The sequence below is a fragment of the Saccopteryx bilineata genome, chromosome 2 (genome assembly GCF_036850765.1).
Source record: "Saccopteryx bilineata isolate mSacBil1 chromosome 2, mSacBil1_pri_phased_curated, whole genome shotgun sequence".
Taxonomy (NCBI): domain Eukaryota; kingdom Metazoa; phylum Chordata; class Mammalia; order Chiroptera; family Emballonuridae; genus Saccopteryx; species Saccopteryx bilineata.
In genome coordinates this window covers 312,351,455-312,365,387 of record NC_089491.1, presented here as the reverse complement: position 1 = coordinate 312,365,387, position 13,933 = coordinate 312,351,455, and the positions used below count along the sequence as shown (strand labels likewise).

The following is a 13,933-nucleotide window of genomic DNA, read 5'->3' as shown; positions in this document are numbered from 1 at the left end:
AAGAGGGCGCTAGGACCTGAGACTCTGGGGCTTGGGGCAAGAGGGACTGGCGCAACAGCACCAAGAACAGGCGTTAGAAAAAACAAAAACAGGTGTTAGGTGACAGGAGGGGTATCCACAGTGGCAAGCCTGGAATAATGGACTTAAGGAAAGAGTGGGTGTCAGGAGGCGGAGTCCACTGCTCCTGAAATGTTGGCAAAGAGGCAAGCCCGATGTGGGTGTTGGGGTGCTGGGTTAGAAAGAGGGAAGAGGAAAAGGGGTCCCCAGGGTGAACGGAAGCAGGGAGGTGTGTGAGGGAACTCTGAACACTGAGAGGAAACAGGACCATGTTTTCCTCTACTACCCATTGCAGACTCCGAGGGCCCTCACCTGAGGCCATTCTGTCTCTCTTCCTGCCCCAAGCCAAGTTCTTCCTCCACAATTGGGTGACTTGAGACTTTCCTCCTATCTTTCTAAGGTGGGTCTGTGGACTCAGGAATGGGTGCCTGGGTTTTTTCTTTATTCTCAAGCCTTTTCTTTTCCCACCTACTATGAAGGTCCATCCTATTGCAGGACCCTCCTGGAACTAAGCCTCCCTATGGCCTGGGGGCAGGGCCCAGCGAGGACGCAAGAGCCCCTCCCAAGCTCCCGGCCCTCCTGGGTTTTCTCAGCTTGGGCAACTTAGTCTGCATTCCCTCCCCTCTCTATGGACAGCCTCAGAGGGCACATTCCAGCTGAAATGAAATCACATTCTTCCTTCCCTGCCTGGCAAGGATGACATTGCTGACAGCAGCTGTGACACCACAGGGTCAAGTGGCAGCAGCTGGTTCCCCAAAGAGGGACTGAGAAGGGGGCGCTGAGGAGCCAGGGCCTTTGGCAGCAATGAATGAGTCTTTGCTCTGAAGAGGCCAAAGCAAGAGGAGCAGCCCTTGCAGCAGAAGAGATAAAGGTGAGACCCAGGGTGTCAGAGCTGCACAAAACTTCAGAGGATGAGCCAGTTATACAGAGGGAAAACCAGGGTTCCCAACACCACCTTCTGAGAGGACCGTGGAAGGGACAGCCTCTCCCAGTGCCCGAACTGGGCTCTCACAGCAGACATAAAGGCTCGGGGCCCTTTAAGAAGCCCCACTCTGAGCTCCCTTGGCTGGAGCCCAAAGCCTTGGCCTTCGATTTCCTCTCAGACTCTGGCAGCCACAGGGGCAACAGGAACAGCATCAGGCTGGGCTGAATGGAAAGCTCAGCCCTGACCTCACCCTCTATAGCCCTCAGTCTGCACAGCCTTATAAGGAAAGGCCCTAAACAAACGAGGAAGCCACCTGGGGGTGGGGGACCGTCCCCACTCAGAAGCTATATTTACCCAGAGGAGGCCCCAGAATAACCTCCCACTTGTCCTGCTCATAGGGTGAGGGTGCTGGGGACTCCACCCTCCCAAGTGCTTCCTGTTGTCAGACTTCATCATAGTCATTCAATCCAAGTTTACTGAACACCCTTGCCCCCCTCCTCCGGGCACTGGGCTGGACAAAGGCCTAGTTTTCTGGAGTTTTCTACATTACCGGGTCTACCCAGGTGCCACAGTCCCCTGGTCCTCCTATTCTCTGACCTTTCCTCCTGCCCCGGCCCAAGTGTCTCCTCTCTGCCCAGAGTTCCCTGAGGGCTCTGTCTGGGCAACCTCTAGGCCAAGAACTCTCTAATTTTTGTCTCCAATCTGGTCCTCTCTCCTGAGCTCCACGTCTCACCCTCCTCCTGGGCATCCCTCTTAGAGCTCACAATTTCCTGCGGAATCCTCCAGCTCAGAGATGGGGCCAGTATCTCCCAGCTACCCAGGCTAAAGCCCTAGGAGCCTCTGCCGCCATATCCCCCCAGGCCCCACAGTGGAGCGCAAGTCCTAAAACTCTGCTGCCCCTTTGTGCCTCCTCCCCACCCCCCTGCAGTAGCCATCCTAAAGCACTCTTGCCCACTCTGGGCCATGCTCACAGTAGTCAGATTTTATTTAAAATTCAAACCTGGTCACATCACCTCAGAAGCTCCTCATATGCTTGGGAAGAAGTCTGTATTTTCTAACTGTCTGGCAAGACCTCAGCTAGTGCCCCTAACCCTCTGCCCAGTCTTACTGTCAATCTTCTTTCTCTTCTCCACCCTCTGGCCACATGAGCCATCTTTTTATTCCTCAAATGCCCATGCTCCCTCCATTTGCCCTAGGATTGTGCACATGGTGTTCCCTCTGACCAGAACCCTTTTCCTCCCTCTTCTTCCTTCCCCACTAGCCAGCTTCTGCTCATCCTTCAGGTTCTCAGAGTAGACCCCCTGGCCACTGCCTCCCACCCTCCACCCAGCCCCATTCAGGCCAGCCAGGTCCTTTGCTCCCTGCTCCACTTACTTCCTGCACTTCCCTGATTTCAAATAGAATTCCACTTGAAACCCTTGTTCAATTATAGCAGTGGTCCTCAACCTTTTTTGGGCCACGGACCGGTTTAATGTCAGAAAATATTTTCACTGACCGGCCTTTAGGGTGGGACGGATAAATATATCACGTAATCGAGACAAGCGTCAAGAGTGAGTCTTAGACGGATGGAACAGAGGGAATCTGGTCATTTTTTAAAAATAAAAAATCATTCAGACTTAAATATAAATAAAACAGAAAAAATGTAAGTTATTTATTCTTTCTCTGAGGACTGGTACCAAATGGCCTATGGACCAGTACCGGTCCGCAGCCCAGGGGTTGGGGACCACTGAATTAGAAGATAAAGCTTCATGAGCGAGGAATCCTGGACTTCCAATATCTGAATAATATATGGCACATAGTAGATACTTAGCATGTATTTGTTGAAAAATGACAATCACTCCTATTTTTGTCATCAGGAATGTTCCTGTTATTTTCAAGCCTGTATTTCTCTTGCTGTGTAGACAGATGGCCATTTCCAGAGAGAACACACCACCCACCACATACCCCCTTTAGGAAAGTCTTTACTTTTGTTAACTTACATCCTTCCCCATTGGAGATTCTTAGCAGAATTGGCTGGTTTGTGTAACTCTGTGGGACAGGATGTCGCCCAGGCACAGGGAAGGACTGCCCCTGTCCTTGGTCCCCTGCCCAGGCAGCGTGTCTGAGGGCCTGGGGAGATCACACATAGTGCTCCTGTGTCCATTAAAGGGTCAGGGAGTGGGCCTATTTGTCTGGATGGCAATGTGCTGCCCTCCAGTCTGGAAGCCTGGCAGGATCACACTGGGCCTTATTAGCAGTGGGTACATGAAGGAGAGTAGGGGCTAGGGCTGCCAGAAGGGTGGGGACAGAATTCTGTACCCTGAGGGCAGGGGTGTGTGTGAAATGGGAGCCCGAGTGCCCAGGACAGAGACTCCTAGATGGAGGAGAAAGGCAGAGGCAGAGGCAGAGGCAGACAGTGAGGCTCTGTCAGGGGGCCTCCTGTGCACCCCTCCTTGACCAGCAGACATGAGTGGAGGCCAGGTCAGCTGAGACTGCCTCCTCTCATCTTCATGGGCCCTCATCCAGCTCCCAGACTTGAGATTGTCTCCAAATGTAGAACGTTTGGCAGCCCCCATCCCATCCCCACCAGGGATATTTAGAGGTGTTGCTAGATCTTCCTTCCCCACCGAACTGAGCTGGGGCATGGCCTCTATTTGGGGATCCTGATTGCAAGGCCTGCAGTTCTCACTTAATCCAGGAACCTCTGGTCCCTCCCTGCCATCCCCAGGGACCCAGGAATCTCCTAGGAAGGGGGTGGATGGAGATAAGCTGTGGCTGTGTGCCTCCCACCCTCGGTTTACCCATTATTAACACAGCCCCTAGCTCCCGTCTGGCCCCTGCCACTTCAGTCTCTCCCCATCCTCACTTTCACTTTTCTAGCATCCCTGCCTCCTGCTTCAGCATGTGAGAAAAGAACTACTGAAGTTCAAAGCTGCAGGCTTCCAGCTTCCCCTAGACTTCCTCCTGCTTTCCCTGCCCTGGAAGGCTCCCCAAGTCACCCAGCGCAGCGCCCCTCATTATATGGCTGAGTCTGAGGTTCAGAGAGATTGAATGCTGACCTGCGGCCATACAGCAAAACTAAGGCAGAACAGCCTCTCTCATCCCTCACCCCACTCTGACCCAGCCGGTCCATGCAGACATCACAAGCCAGACAACTGTTTGGGTTTGGGGTCAAAGGGGCTTATTATGCTGGCGGCACTGAGTGCCTTGGGGGAGGAAAGGCAAGAGTGGGGGCGGCACGAGTCTTACTCCCTGTAATCAGCTATGTGGCAGAGATGACAGCCTGCATGCTCAAGCACTGAGGTCACCTCGATTGGCACCTCCAGTCCTCCAGCACTGCTGCCTGTAGCCTTAGTCTGTAGGCCTCCTCACTCCCGAGGCCTCCCAGAACTTCCTCTCCTCAGGAAGCGGACCCTCCTCAACATCAGCATCTCCTGATGCGTCCCCAGTCTCCCCAGCTCTGGTGCTGGCCCTGAGGATCCCCTGCATTGGAGAAGAGGCCAGACTTTGTAGACAGAAGCATTACTTTATTCAGGCAAGGATGAACCGGGCATGGCCACACAGGACAGGAATATGGGGCGCCAGGACAGAGGAGCCTCACTGGCCGGACATCCCATGAGGGTGCAGTGCAGAGGGGTAGCACTGGTGAACCCCAGCACAAAGACCACCACCGCCGTCTGTCCTTGGAGAAACCACTGGGCCCCAGACCTTTTCTACCTGAAGGGATGACGAGGAAAGTAGGGCAAGGAAGGGGGGCGTGTCCCCAAGAGGGGACAGTGAAGGCATGATGTACCCTTTGCAGGGTCTGAGGGGCTTGTTTTTATTCCTGGATTCTTCATTTTTGGAAGAGATCCCTTTTCCACACCTCATTTCACCTTGGCCAGCCAGCCTCTTGAACAGAAACCACAGGTCAGATCAAAGTTAAGGTGCTAGCCCTGAGCAGGGACATGACCCTGCCCAAATCCGAAGTGCAGAAGTACTGTCTAATCCTCCCCTGAGGACCAAGAATCCCCATCTCCTTCCCTCCGAGTGAACTTCAGGAACTGGCCTGGGCCCAGATGAAGGGGAGTCCCTGTCAAAGAGGTCTTCGGAGAACCCTGCTTCCCCTCCTCCTCCTCCAACAGGCTCTCCTGGTCCCCCTCAAGGGCCCCCAGTTTCCCCTGCCCTGTTTCATCAGACTGCTCCAGCCCGTTCACCACCCCTCCATTCACATGCTCCAACTCTTTCTTCAAACTGGGGCCCTGACCATTGACACCAGTGGTATCTTCTGTCCCACTGAGGGTCGCCAGAGGGCCAGGAACTTGATCCTCCCTCTCTAAGGGGGCAGCATCAGAATCTTCCTCTGAGCTGGAGGGCTCAGTGCTGTCCTGGGACTCAGTCTCCAGGGCAGTCATGGGGGGATCAGCCACTGTGCCCCTCAAGCCATCATCCCAGAGGATGCTGGCATCCATGGTCTCAGACCCCAGGAGGTTCCCCCTCGGAGAGCCACTCAGGGCAGGAAGGCTGACAACAGAGGACCCTGACCCCCACTGCCCAGCCCCTGGCTCTCTCCTCTCCTCATCCTCCTCTCCCTCCTCCCCACCCTCTTCCTCATCTGCAAACCCATCAGACTCCCTATCCTGACTCCACATTTCAGGCTCCAATAGCAGCTTGGACACCTGGCCCACAGGTTCCATCAGTTCCCCGGAGACCCCAGGAAGGTCAGAAGCCTCAGTCCCCACATCCTCAAATTCCTCCGACAGGTCCGAGTCCTGGCCACACCCCTCACCCTCCTCTCCACCCCACTCCTCCTCCCGTGGGTGGGCCCCATGGCCCTCAGGGGTCAGGACAGCAGGATCCCAGCCTTCCTCTCGGGTCTCCCCTTGAGGAGAAGGCCTCTGCTCCTCAGCTAGGTCCCACCTGGGAGAGGCAGGAGACTTGAGGTAGAGGGCCAGGGAAGTGGAGTCTGGAAGGGTCTCCCCCAGCTCATCAGCTTCACTCTCATCTCTGCTCTCCTCCCCCTCATCCTGGAGGTCCTCAGGGAGTCCCCCAGGCCCCAGCTCCTCCTTCTCACCCTCCACCTTTTCCAGGGCCTCAGCCCTGCACCCCAGCCCCCAGCTAGACTCCTGGTTCCCCTCAACGAGGGGCTGGGGCCCAGGGGTATCGTCAGGGATTGGGGTGAGTGACAAGGGCTCAGTGGGCCTTGGGCTGGAAGGCCCTAGCACTGGTTCTGCATCCTCCTCAGCATCCTCTGACCCCAGAGGCCTGGGTTGAGGGGTACCACTTCCATCATGGCCCAAGGTCTCAGCAGGGAACACCTCCTCTGCTCCCCAGGGGGCCCCAGGCTCCAACTCTTCCTCAGTCCTATCAAACTCCAGAGGGTCCCTTTCCTTCTTGAGCAGTATGGGAAGCTCTGGCTCCAGAGCAGCTTCCTCCCCCGGGTCCTTTCCAGGCCCTCCCTGCATCCTCTTTGCCTCCAAACCTTCTTTCCCTAGGAATTGCTCCACCACCTCCTCTCTGGCCACCTGGCCCAGGTCCTTTAACCCTACCACCTCCTGCTCCAGTCCCTGCTCAGTTCCTGAATCAGACTCACTCACAGCTGTCTCCAACCCCAAGGTGACCTCTGGGGTTTGGCCACCCCCTGGGGCCTTATCCTCATCTTCCAACACTGGTTCTGTAACCTCTGACATTTCCCAGGGCGCTCGGAGGCCTGGGGCCCCCATGTACTCTGGCTGTCCTCCAGGGTCCTGAAGGCCCTCAGCACCTTCCTCCCCACTGGTGCCTTCTGTCGGAGCCCTCTGCTCTTCGGACTCAGGGTTCCCTGGGGTCTCCTCACCTGTGCTCCAGGCCCTCCCTGGGGCAGTCGGCTGCAGCTCTCCCTCCTCTGCAGATTCCTCCTTTCCAGAGAAGCCATCCCATTCCCTCAGGTCCAGCTCTGCCTCATCCTCATTGTCCACTCCAGCCCTCCCAGACGGTGTTTCCTGATCTAGTTCTTGGTCCTCAGCCACCCTATCTTCCCACCTCTGCTGATCTGCAGACAGCAGCAGCTCCTGTCCCTCCTCTTCCAGAGACCTCAGCGGCTCCTGATTTTCTCCCTTCTCCACGCTCTCTTCCTCTTCCAGGTACCTTTGACTCTCCTGGTCTACCTCTCCTGGAGATCTCAAGTTTTCTTGGTTCCACTCTCCCAGACACCTCAGTGATTCCTGATTCTCTTTTTCTAGGGGCTTCAATGACTCCTGGTTCTCTTCCACAGACCCGAGTGGTTCTTGAATTTCCTTTCCTAGAGATTTCATTGTCTCCTGATTCATTTCTTCCAGAGACGACAATGGCTCTTGAGTTTCTGTAGACTTCAATATTTCTAGATCTTCTCCTGTAGACTCTAATGATTCTAGATTCTCTGTTTCTAAACATCTTACTACCTCTGTACTCTCTTCTTTCAGGGACCTTAATAACTCTTGATTCACTTTTCCAAGAGGTGTAAATATCCCCTGGTCTTTTCCAAGAGATTTCAGTGGCTCTGATTTCATCTTTTCCAGAGGTCTCAATGTCATTTGGTCTTCTTCTCCTACAGATCTCAATGGCTCCTGGTTCTCTTTTTCTAGTGATCTCATTGTCTCTTGGTCCTCTTCTTCTAGAGACCTCAGTGGCTCTTGATTCTGTTTTTCTAGAGCTCCCAAGGACTCAAAGTTCTCCCCTTTTAGAGATCTCACTAATTCTTGATTTTCATTCCCTGGATATAAAAATGTCTCTAGATTATCTTCAAGAGATTTCATTAGTTCTTGACTCTCGTTTTCTAGAGATTGCAATGTCTGTGGGTCCTTGTTTCCTATAGGCTTAAGTAGTTCTAGAGTCTCTGTTTCTGGAGTTCTCACTACTTCCATGTCCTTGTCTTCTAAAGATTCCAGTAGGTCTTGATTCTCCTTCTCAAGAGATCTCTGTGTCTCATAGCTCTGTTTTTCCAGAAACATCGGTGGCTCTTGAATCTCCTCTTCCAGAGACTTCAAAGTTTCTTTTTGCAAAGGACCCTGGGAGTCCTGAATTTCCTTCATGTCCAGATCCCCCTGTTCTTGCTGTGTTTGCTGCTGAAAACTGCTCATCACTTTGACCTCTATAGCTATTTCTTTCCCTGCCAGCTCCCACATTTCCCTTTCCCCTTCGTCCTGCAATCTGTTGGATACTCTAGTCTCACTGTGTTCTCCGTCTTTGGCCTCTAAGCTAGAGTGGTCAGGGCTGAGAGGTGGGGTCAAGGAGGCATGACCCTTAGGGGCCTGGCCCGGACTGGCCTCTCGCTGCTTGCCCCCAGGCTCTTCTGGTCCTGGCAGGATGCTGGCAGGGGTGGCTACACTGGCTTCAGCTCGCATGGCCTGTGGAAACTGTTGTCTCCCAACCTGTGGCTGCAGGATGGAGACAGGGGCATCCTGGGCTCGGCTCTCTCCATCTGTAGCAGGACAGGGAGCCTGAGCTGTGGGTAGGATGGGGGTGCTGGCCAAGGCGAGGGTATGGGCCTGGAGGAATTCCTGGCTCTTCAGAAAGACTGGAACAGGGGTATGTGGTAAGGGTGAGGAGAGGGGAGTAGGGCTCAGGACAGACAGCAAAGGCCCCACACACTGGCTCTCTGGGGTCCCAGGAAAATGCAGCTCCGGCTTGGGGTCTAGAAAGGCAGAGGAGAAAAACCATTGTCAGTATGTACTGGCACTGGGGAGGGGGCCACAGAAAAGTTACCATTTTTGGCAAAGGTATCCACGGGCCCTGTCCTTGTCTCCTACTATCTGGGCTGTTGAGGGCCAAGAAGTCAAGACTTAGATTGGTGCTACTCAGAAAAAAAACTGTTCTGGAGTATGAAAAGCAAAGAAGGGTAGCGTTTCAGGGAGAGAACCTGGCCCCAACTCTTACCCTGGAAGCTGAAGGAAGCCTTGGAACCGCCGCCGGGTATCTGCAGTCGGGAGTTCTCAGCCTCCAGGAGGGTCCTGGGGATGAGGGAGGAAAAACTGGATCGGCCCTCTGTCCACAGGCCAGCAGGCAAGCCAGCCAGGGAAAACTGGCATTGCAGGCTTCCTCTTCATTTTAACCACTATCACACAGAGGCCACAGGTGGAGTTATACTTGGCTGTGTACATGAAACCACATAATCACATACCCAGACATTATGCACTTGGTCACACAGCATCACACGCATATTTGGGACACACATGAGTTCACAGACACACAGCAGATTCTCACACAGCAGACACAGTGTATATACACCCACATATTGCTTAGACTAGCCTCCTCCTCCCCATCCCAGACCAATGACCTCATCCTCTCTGTGTGTGGGGGTGCCCATTCTCATGCTAATGGATGCCATTGTCCACACCACCATCTGGAGGGTCTAAGGAGGGGGCTTCCCAGGGGAAATGGGAATTCTCAGGCGTTCCCATGGGATAGGATCCCTCCTCCTCCCCTAGGCCCCAGGAGCTAATCAAAGAAAAAAAAAAGCCCAAAAGAATTCAGCTCTCTCTCCAAATCCTTTTCATGCCTCAAAAAACCAGAGGTTAAGCCTGCTGAGACCCTTTCCTTCAGTGGTTTGATTGAGGTCGAGGCCCTCATCTTGGGATGTCTAAATACTCTGGATCCCAAGCCTTTCAGGGCAATGGAGGTCTTTGTATTCATGCCCCTGCCTCAGTGGCCCATGGGGACTGAGGAAGAGGGGACTAACAGGGGGAAGGGGGACCAATCAATCCAATAGGTTACACTGGACATCAGCTCTAGGCTCGTTCTCATGATCTCTGAGTCTGGTTAATATCGTCCAGTCTCTCCTCTCCTTCCCCACGCAGCATCCTGCCCTCTGAGCTCATACAGCCGCTCCCTTCCTCATCCCTGGGTCCTCACTGACCTTCCTTTCTGGGCCCTGCTTCCCTTCCCCTCCAGAACCTCTGCTAGGACTCCTGCCTTTGTTTGCCTGTGGATTCTGGGGGCACTGTCCTCATAGCTTGTTTAGCTGGCCCTCACTGGGTATACAAAGCCCTTCATGGTGGCAAAGCCACTTCAAGCTCCATCCCTGGACCCTCAGCCAGCCAGGCCAGTCTCCCAGAAGAAGCTATGAGTTTTCCCAAGGCCAAACAGCCAAAGAAGCAGTACCTCCTCACTCTCAGCCTCTCCTGAGCCAACAAGAAATGTGGCTAGCCGAAGGGTTAGGTAGGACCAAGGGACTAGGGCTTGAAAGTAGTCAGGCCCCATGACATTCAGGATGAAAGGGGCCTTGGACATCACCCAGCCCATCTTCCATCTTCCAGACAAGGGTACTTGTCAGTACAAGCCAATGCCACCTATCCACACCTGCAGTTCTTTCTTTCTGAAGTTGCCCAAGGACGTTATCCCCTTGGTGTGAGTGCACACACAGAGACAGGGCTCTTCACCCCCTTGGGGTAAGGGTCTGGATGCAGATGCCCCACATGTATCCAGCTCTCTCTCCTCAGGCTGTCCCACTCAGCAATATCATCTCTCCTTGCAGGATTTCCTGGGCACAGGATACTTCTCTGGTCCTGAACCCACAGAGGATTAAGCGAGCTCAGATGGGAAATACCCTGGTGTAAAAGGGATCAGCCTTGAGTTACAGAACCTAGTGGTGGCAGAGCTGCCACGACCCATGGCTCTGGGCTCCTTCAGCTGAGTAACCTCTGCCCTAGCCTGTACGTGTGCATCGGTGTGCCTCGGTGGGTCGGGGTCAACCTGTACCTGTACGTGGCTACCTCCAGGCTGAGGGACATCTTAAGGCGTGCCAGCTGCTGCCGACCTTCCAGGACCTGGGCAATCTGCCTCTGTAGGTCCTGTTTCTCCTGCTCCAGCGCCTCCACGGCCAGCTGCACAGCAAGCCAGAGGCAGTTAGTAAAAGGAAGGGACTTGCCTGCTGACTAACCTGCATCCCCCGGCTGCTGCAGCGGTACCTTCTGCTCCTGAGTTCTTTGCTGAGCAGATTCCTGCCTCCCTACTCCACTCCCTGCCCAGAGAACCCCCTCTAGAGCCTCTAAGAGGAGCACAGGGGCCCCTCTCAGCCCTCTCCCAGGGGACTCCTCCTCTGAGGATGCTGGTTAAATGGTTGCATATGCTGCTCAGAATTCAGCTTCCACAGGAAGGAGGACATGAGAAAGGGGAGGAGATGGGTTACAGAGAGAAGCAGAAGGATAAAAAAGTAGAAGCAGAAGGAAAAACAACTAATCAAGAGGCCTGGAGCCCACAAGACTAGAAGCCAAACTGCCCTAGCCCTAATCACTGCCTTTTATTCCTCACACGAGGCTCCCACCCCCTCCACTTCCCACATGTTCTGGAATCTGTCTCCTCTGAGAGGAAGGCTGAGGAGGTGACCATGATGAGAACTCTGTCTGGCCCAGGCAGGGGCCTGTTTTCTCAGTTGCTGGTCACAAATGTGCAGTGTGAGCAGGAGCAGCTGTCCCAGCCTTCTGGAATGTGCTCAGGAAGTTGAGAAACCATAACAGGGGACAAGGGAGGATAGCTCCTCTCGCAGGGCCCCTTACCCCCACCTGTCAGGAGGATGAGGGTGGTTAGGAACTTGGAAGATTCTGAATAGCAGGACCATAATTCTCAGCAGCGCTGAGAAGGAAAGTCCTAGGCATCTTGCCAGACAGCAGAGCCTAGGGAGGGGCCCACAGGTCGTCAGAGTGGGAAGGGGCTACAGCCGACTCGGGCCTGACCTTCCAGGCGGTGTGATTTGAGAGTGCTCTGAACCCCATCATTCCCACCTCATAGGAGGAGCTGCGCAAGTCTAAGGCCTCTGGCACCAGTTGCGAGTTTTCTAAGAGGTGGTTCCTGAATAGACAGCCATCCCCACCCCCCACTTCCCACTCCTTTCCCCATTAGGTCTCCAAGCCCCGAAGAGGCTTTTCGAAGCCTTGTCTCTCCTAGGACCACACCCTCCTACACCCCCCCCCCCACACACACACACACACCCCTCCTTACCTGGAACGTCTCAGTGGCCTGCAGTCGCTCCTGCCAGCGGCCCTCCATCCTCTGCACAAGGGCAGCCCTGCGCTCTTGGAGGCCGCCACGCTCGGCCTGGAGCTGCTGCAGCTCCAGGCGCCCTTTGCGAGCGCCCTGTACCAAGTGACCCAGCTGCTGGCGAGCCTGGCCCAGCGCCGCTTCCATGCGCGCCACGCTTTCCTGGTAGCCGCGCACTGACTCGCGCCACGCCTCGCCCAGCAGTCGCGCCAGCTCCTCAACCTCGGGGCTTGGCGCGGGGGGCCCGCGGGGTGGGCCGGGGCGGCGAGGGAGCCCAGCGGCTAGCACCGTCAGGCCCGCGCGCTCCTCCTCGTGCGCCGCGCGCAGAGCCTCCAGCTCGCGCTCCAGCTCCGCCGCCTGGCTGCGCAGCCAGGCCTCGGCGCTCTTCTCCGTCTCGACCGCACGCCGGCTGCGGGCCACCTCTTCCGCCGTCCGCTCGCGGGACAGCCGCTGCTGCTGACACCGGCCCGCCACGCTCCCCACCTCTTCCTCCAGGCTGTCGCGCGCCACCTCGGCCGCGTGCTTCTCCCGCCAGCGCTGATTGACGAGGGCCCGCAGGGCCGCCAGCTCGTCGTCGGCACGGGCCCGCCAGGAGGTGTCTCCGGACTGTGCCCGGAGACGGACGAGCTCAGAGCTGAGCAGCTCATAATGCTCCTCTAGCGCCTTGACCCGGGCCAGGTAGGCCTCCAGGCGTCGGTTGAGCTCCCACATCTGAAAAGATTCCTCCCCCAGGCAGCCCTCCATCCTGCTCGTCTGACCCACGAAGATGGAAAGACGCGGGGTAACCGAGAGAAAGCCAGCGGCTCTCAAAGCTTTTAGGATGAAAGGGAAAAGGAGACCGATGGGGACAATGACAGGACGGGCGAAGAGCAGCCTGAGCGACAGAGAGTCAGGAGTGGGAGCGAGGCTATTCATACTCCCGCCAGCCTGGGGGTGGGGGTGGGGGGTGGGTTGGGGTGGGGAAGGGGCGGGACCTAGGCTTTAACCCCTTAGGAACAGCGGCATCCTCTGTCCCTGCGGCCTGGTGTGAGAGCGGAACCGAAGGAAAAGCCATGCAGGGAGAATCTCCTCCGATGGTGGCTTTCTGAGGGAGGAAGCGGTGAGGAAGGGTCATACCCCCGATAAAAGCAGATTACGTACAGGAACTGAGCCTGTGGAGGGAGTGCCAAGGGGATTCAGACCTTGGAGAGGATTCCCGACTGTTACTCAGCACAGCCAAGAAAGATACCACTTACTGAATTCCTCTAAGACTCAGTTTCTTCATCCATAAAATAGGAGCAATGATGGAACTTTCACAGAACTGCTGAAAGGATAAATGTGGCCATTTTTGTAAGTAGCAAAAGCTCACCCACCCGAAATACTGGAAGAAGGCAGCATTGCAGAGATAGGTGAGAGAGACACTGCCTGGGGAAAAAGAACAGATAGTTGTATTGGGAGAGTCTGCACACGCACACGTACCCTACTGCCTCAAGTGTTCACCAGGAAATGGAAATATCAGGTGAAACAGTACTTTCTTTCCTCATCACTCACCTCCATCTTTCCTAATGCTGTTCCGCATAACCTGAGGTTCACATACCCACTTTACTCAGTCCAAAGCCTCCCCCAATACTCAAGGAAGTGCTCCAAATTCTGTTCTAGGTGTCAAGGACTTTGGGGCAGAGGATGCCCCCTAGTGGCTTACAGACCAGATCAAGAAGGGAAGCAGAAAGAAACAGCAGCTCTTTCCTTTATCACAACTAGCCCCGTTTTATCGAGCCTTTCCAAATTGTGTTCTAACATTTTACTTACGTTGTCTGACTGAATCCTCAAAACATCTCCTTAACGTTTCTACACTTCAGGAAGTAGAGAGCTTACTGAAGGTGGGAGTTGCTGGTAAAGCCTTCTGGAGGAGGAGGGTTCCTTAAGCTGGGTAGTGAGAGACAGTAAGATTTGGGGTATGTAAAGGGGAAGCAGGGCCAGAGAAGGAGGGTCAGGGATAATGAAACCGAGAGGGTCTTAGGG

At 55.0% G+C, this 13,933-nt stretch overlaps 1 protein-coding gene across 2 annotated transcripts; it reads right to left on the bottom strand.

Moving 5' to 3' along the window:
- Positions 1-4,482: 4,482 nt before the first annotated feature.
- On the bottom strand, positions 4,483-12,803 carry NES (nestin). Of its 2 annotated transcripts, none has more exons than XM_066261796.1 (4): positions 11,894-12,803; positions 10,655-10,779; positions 8,834-8,907; positions 4,483-8,591 (listed from the first exon to the last, which is right to left on the bottom strand). In XM_066261796.1, exons 1-4 carry the CDS (start codon positions 12,674-12,676, stop codon positions 4,945-4,947), a joined length of 4,629 nt encoding a protein of 1,542 aa, XP_066117893.1. In that variant the 5' UTR covers positions 12,677-12,803; the 3' UTR covers positions 4,483-4,944. The 2 variants fall into 2 exon arrangements, with proteins under 2 accessions (XP_066117893.1, XP_066117894.1); XM_066261797.1 differs by lacking the exon at positions 11,894-12,803 and adding an exon at positions 10,864-11,095.
- Positions 12,804-13,933: the final 1,130 nt, after the last annotated feature.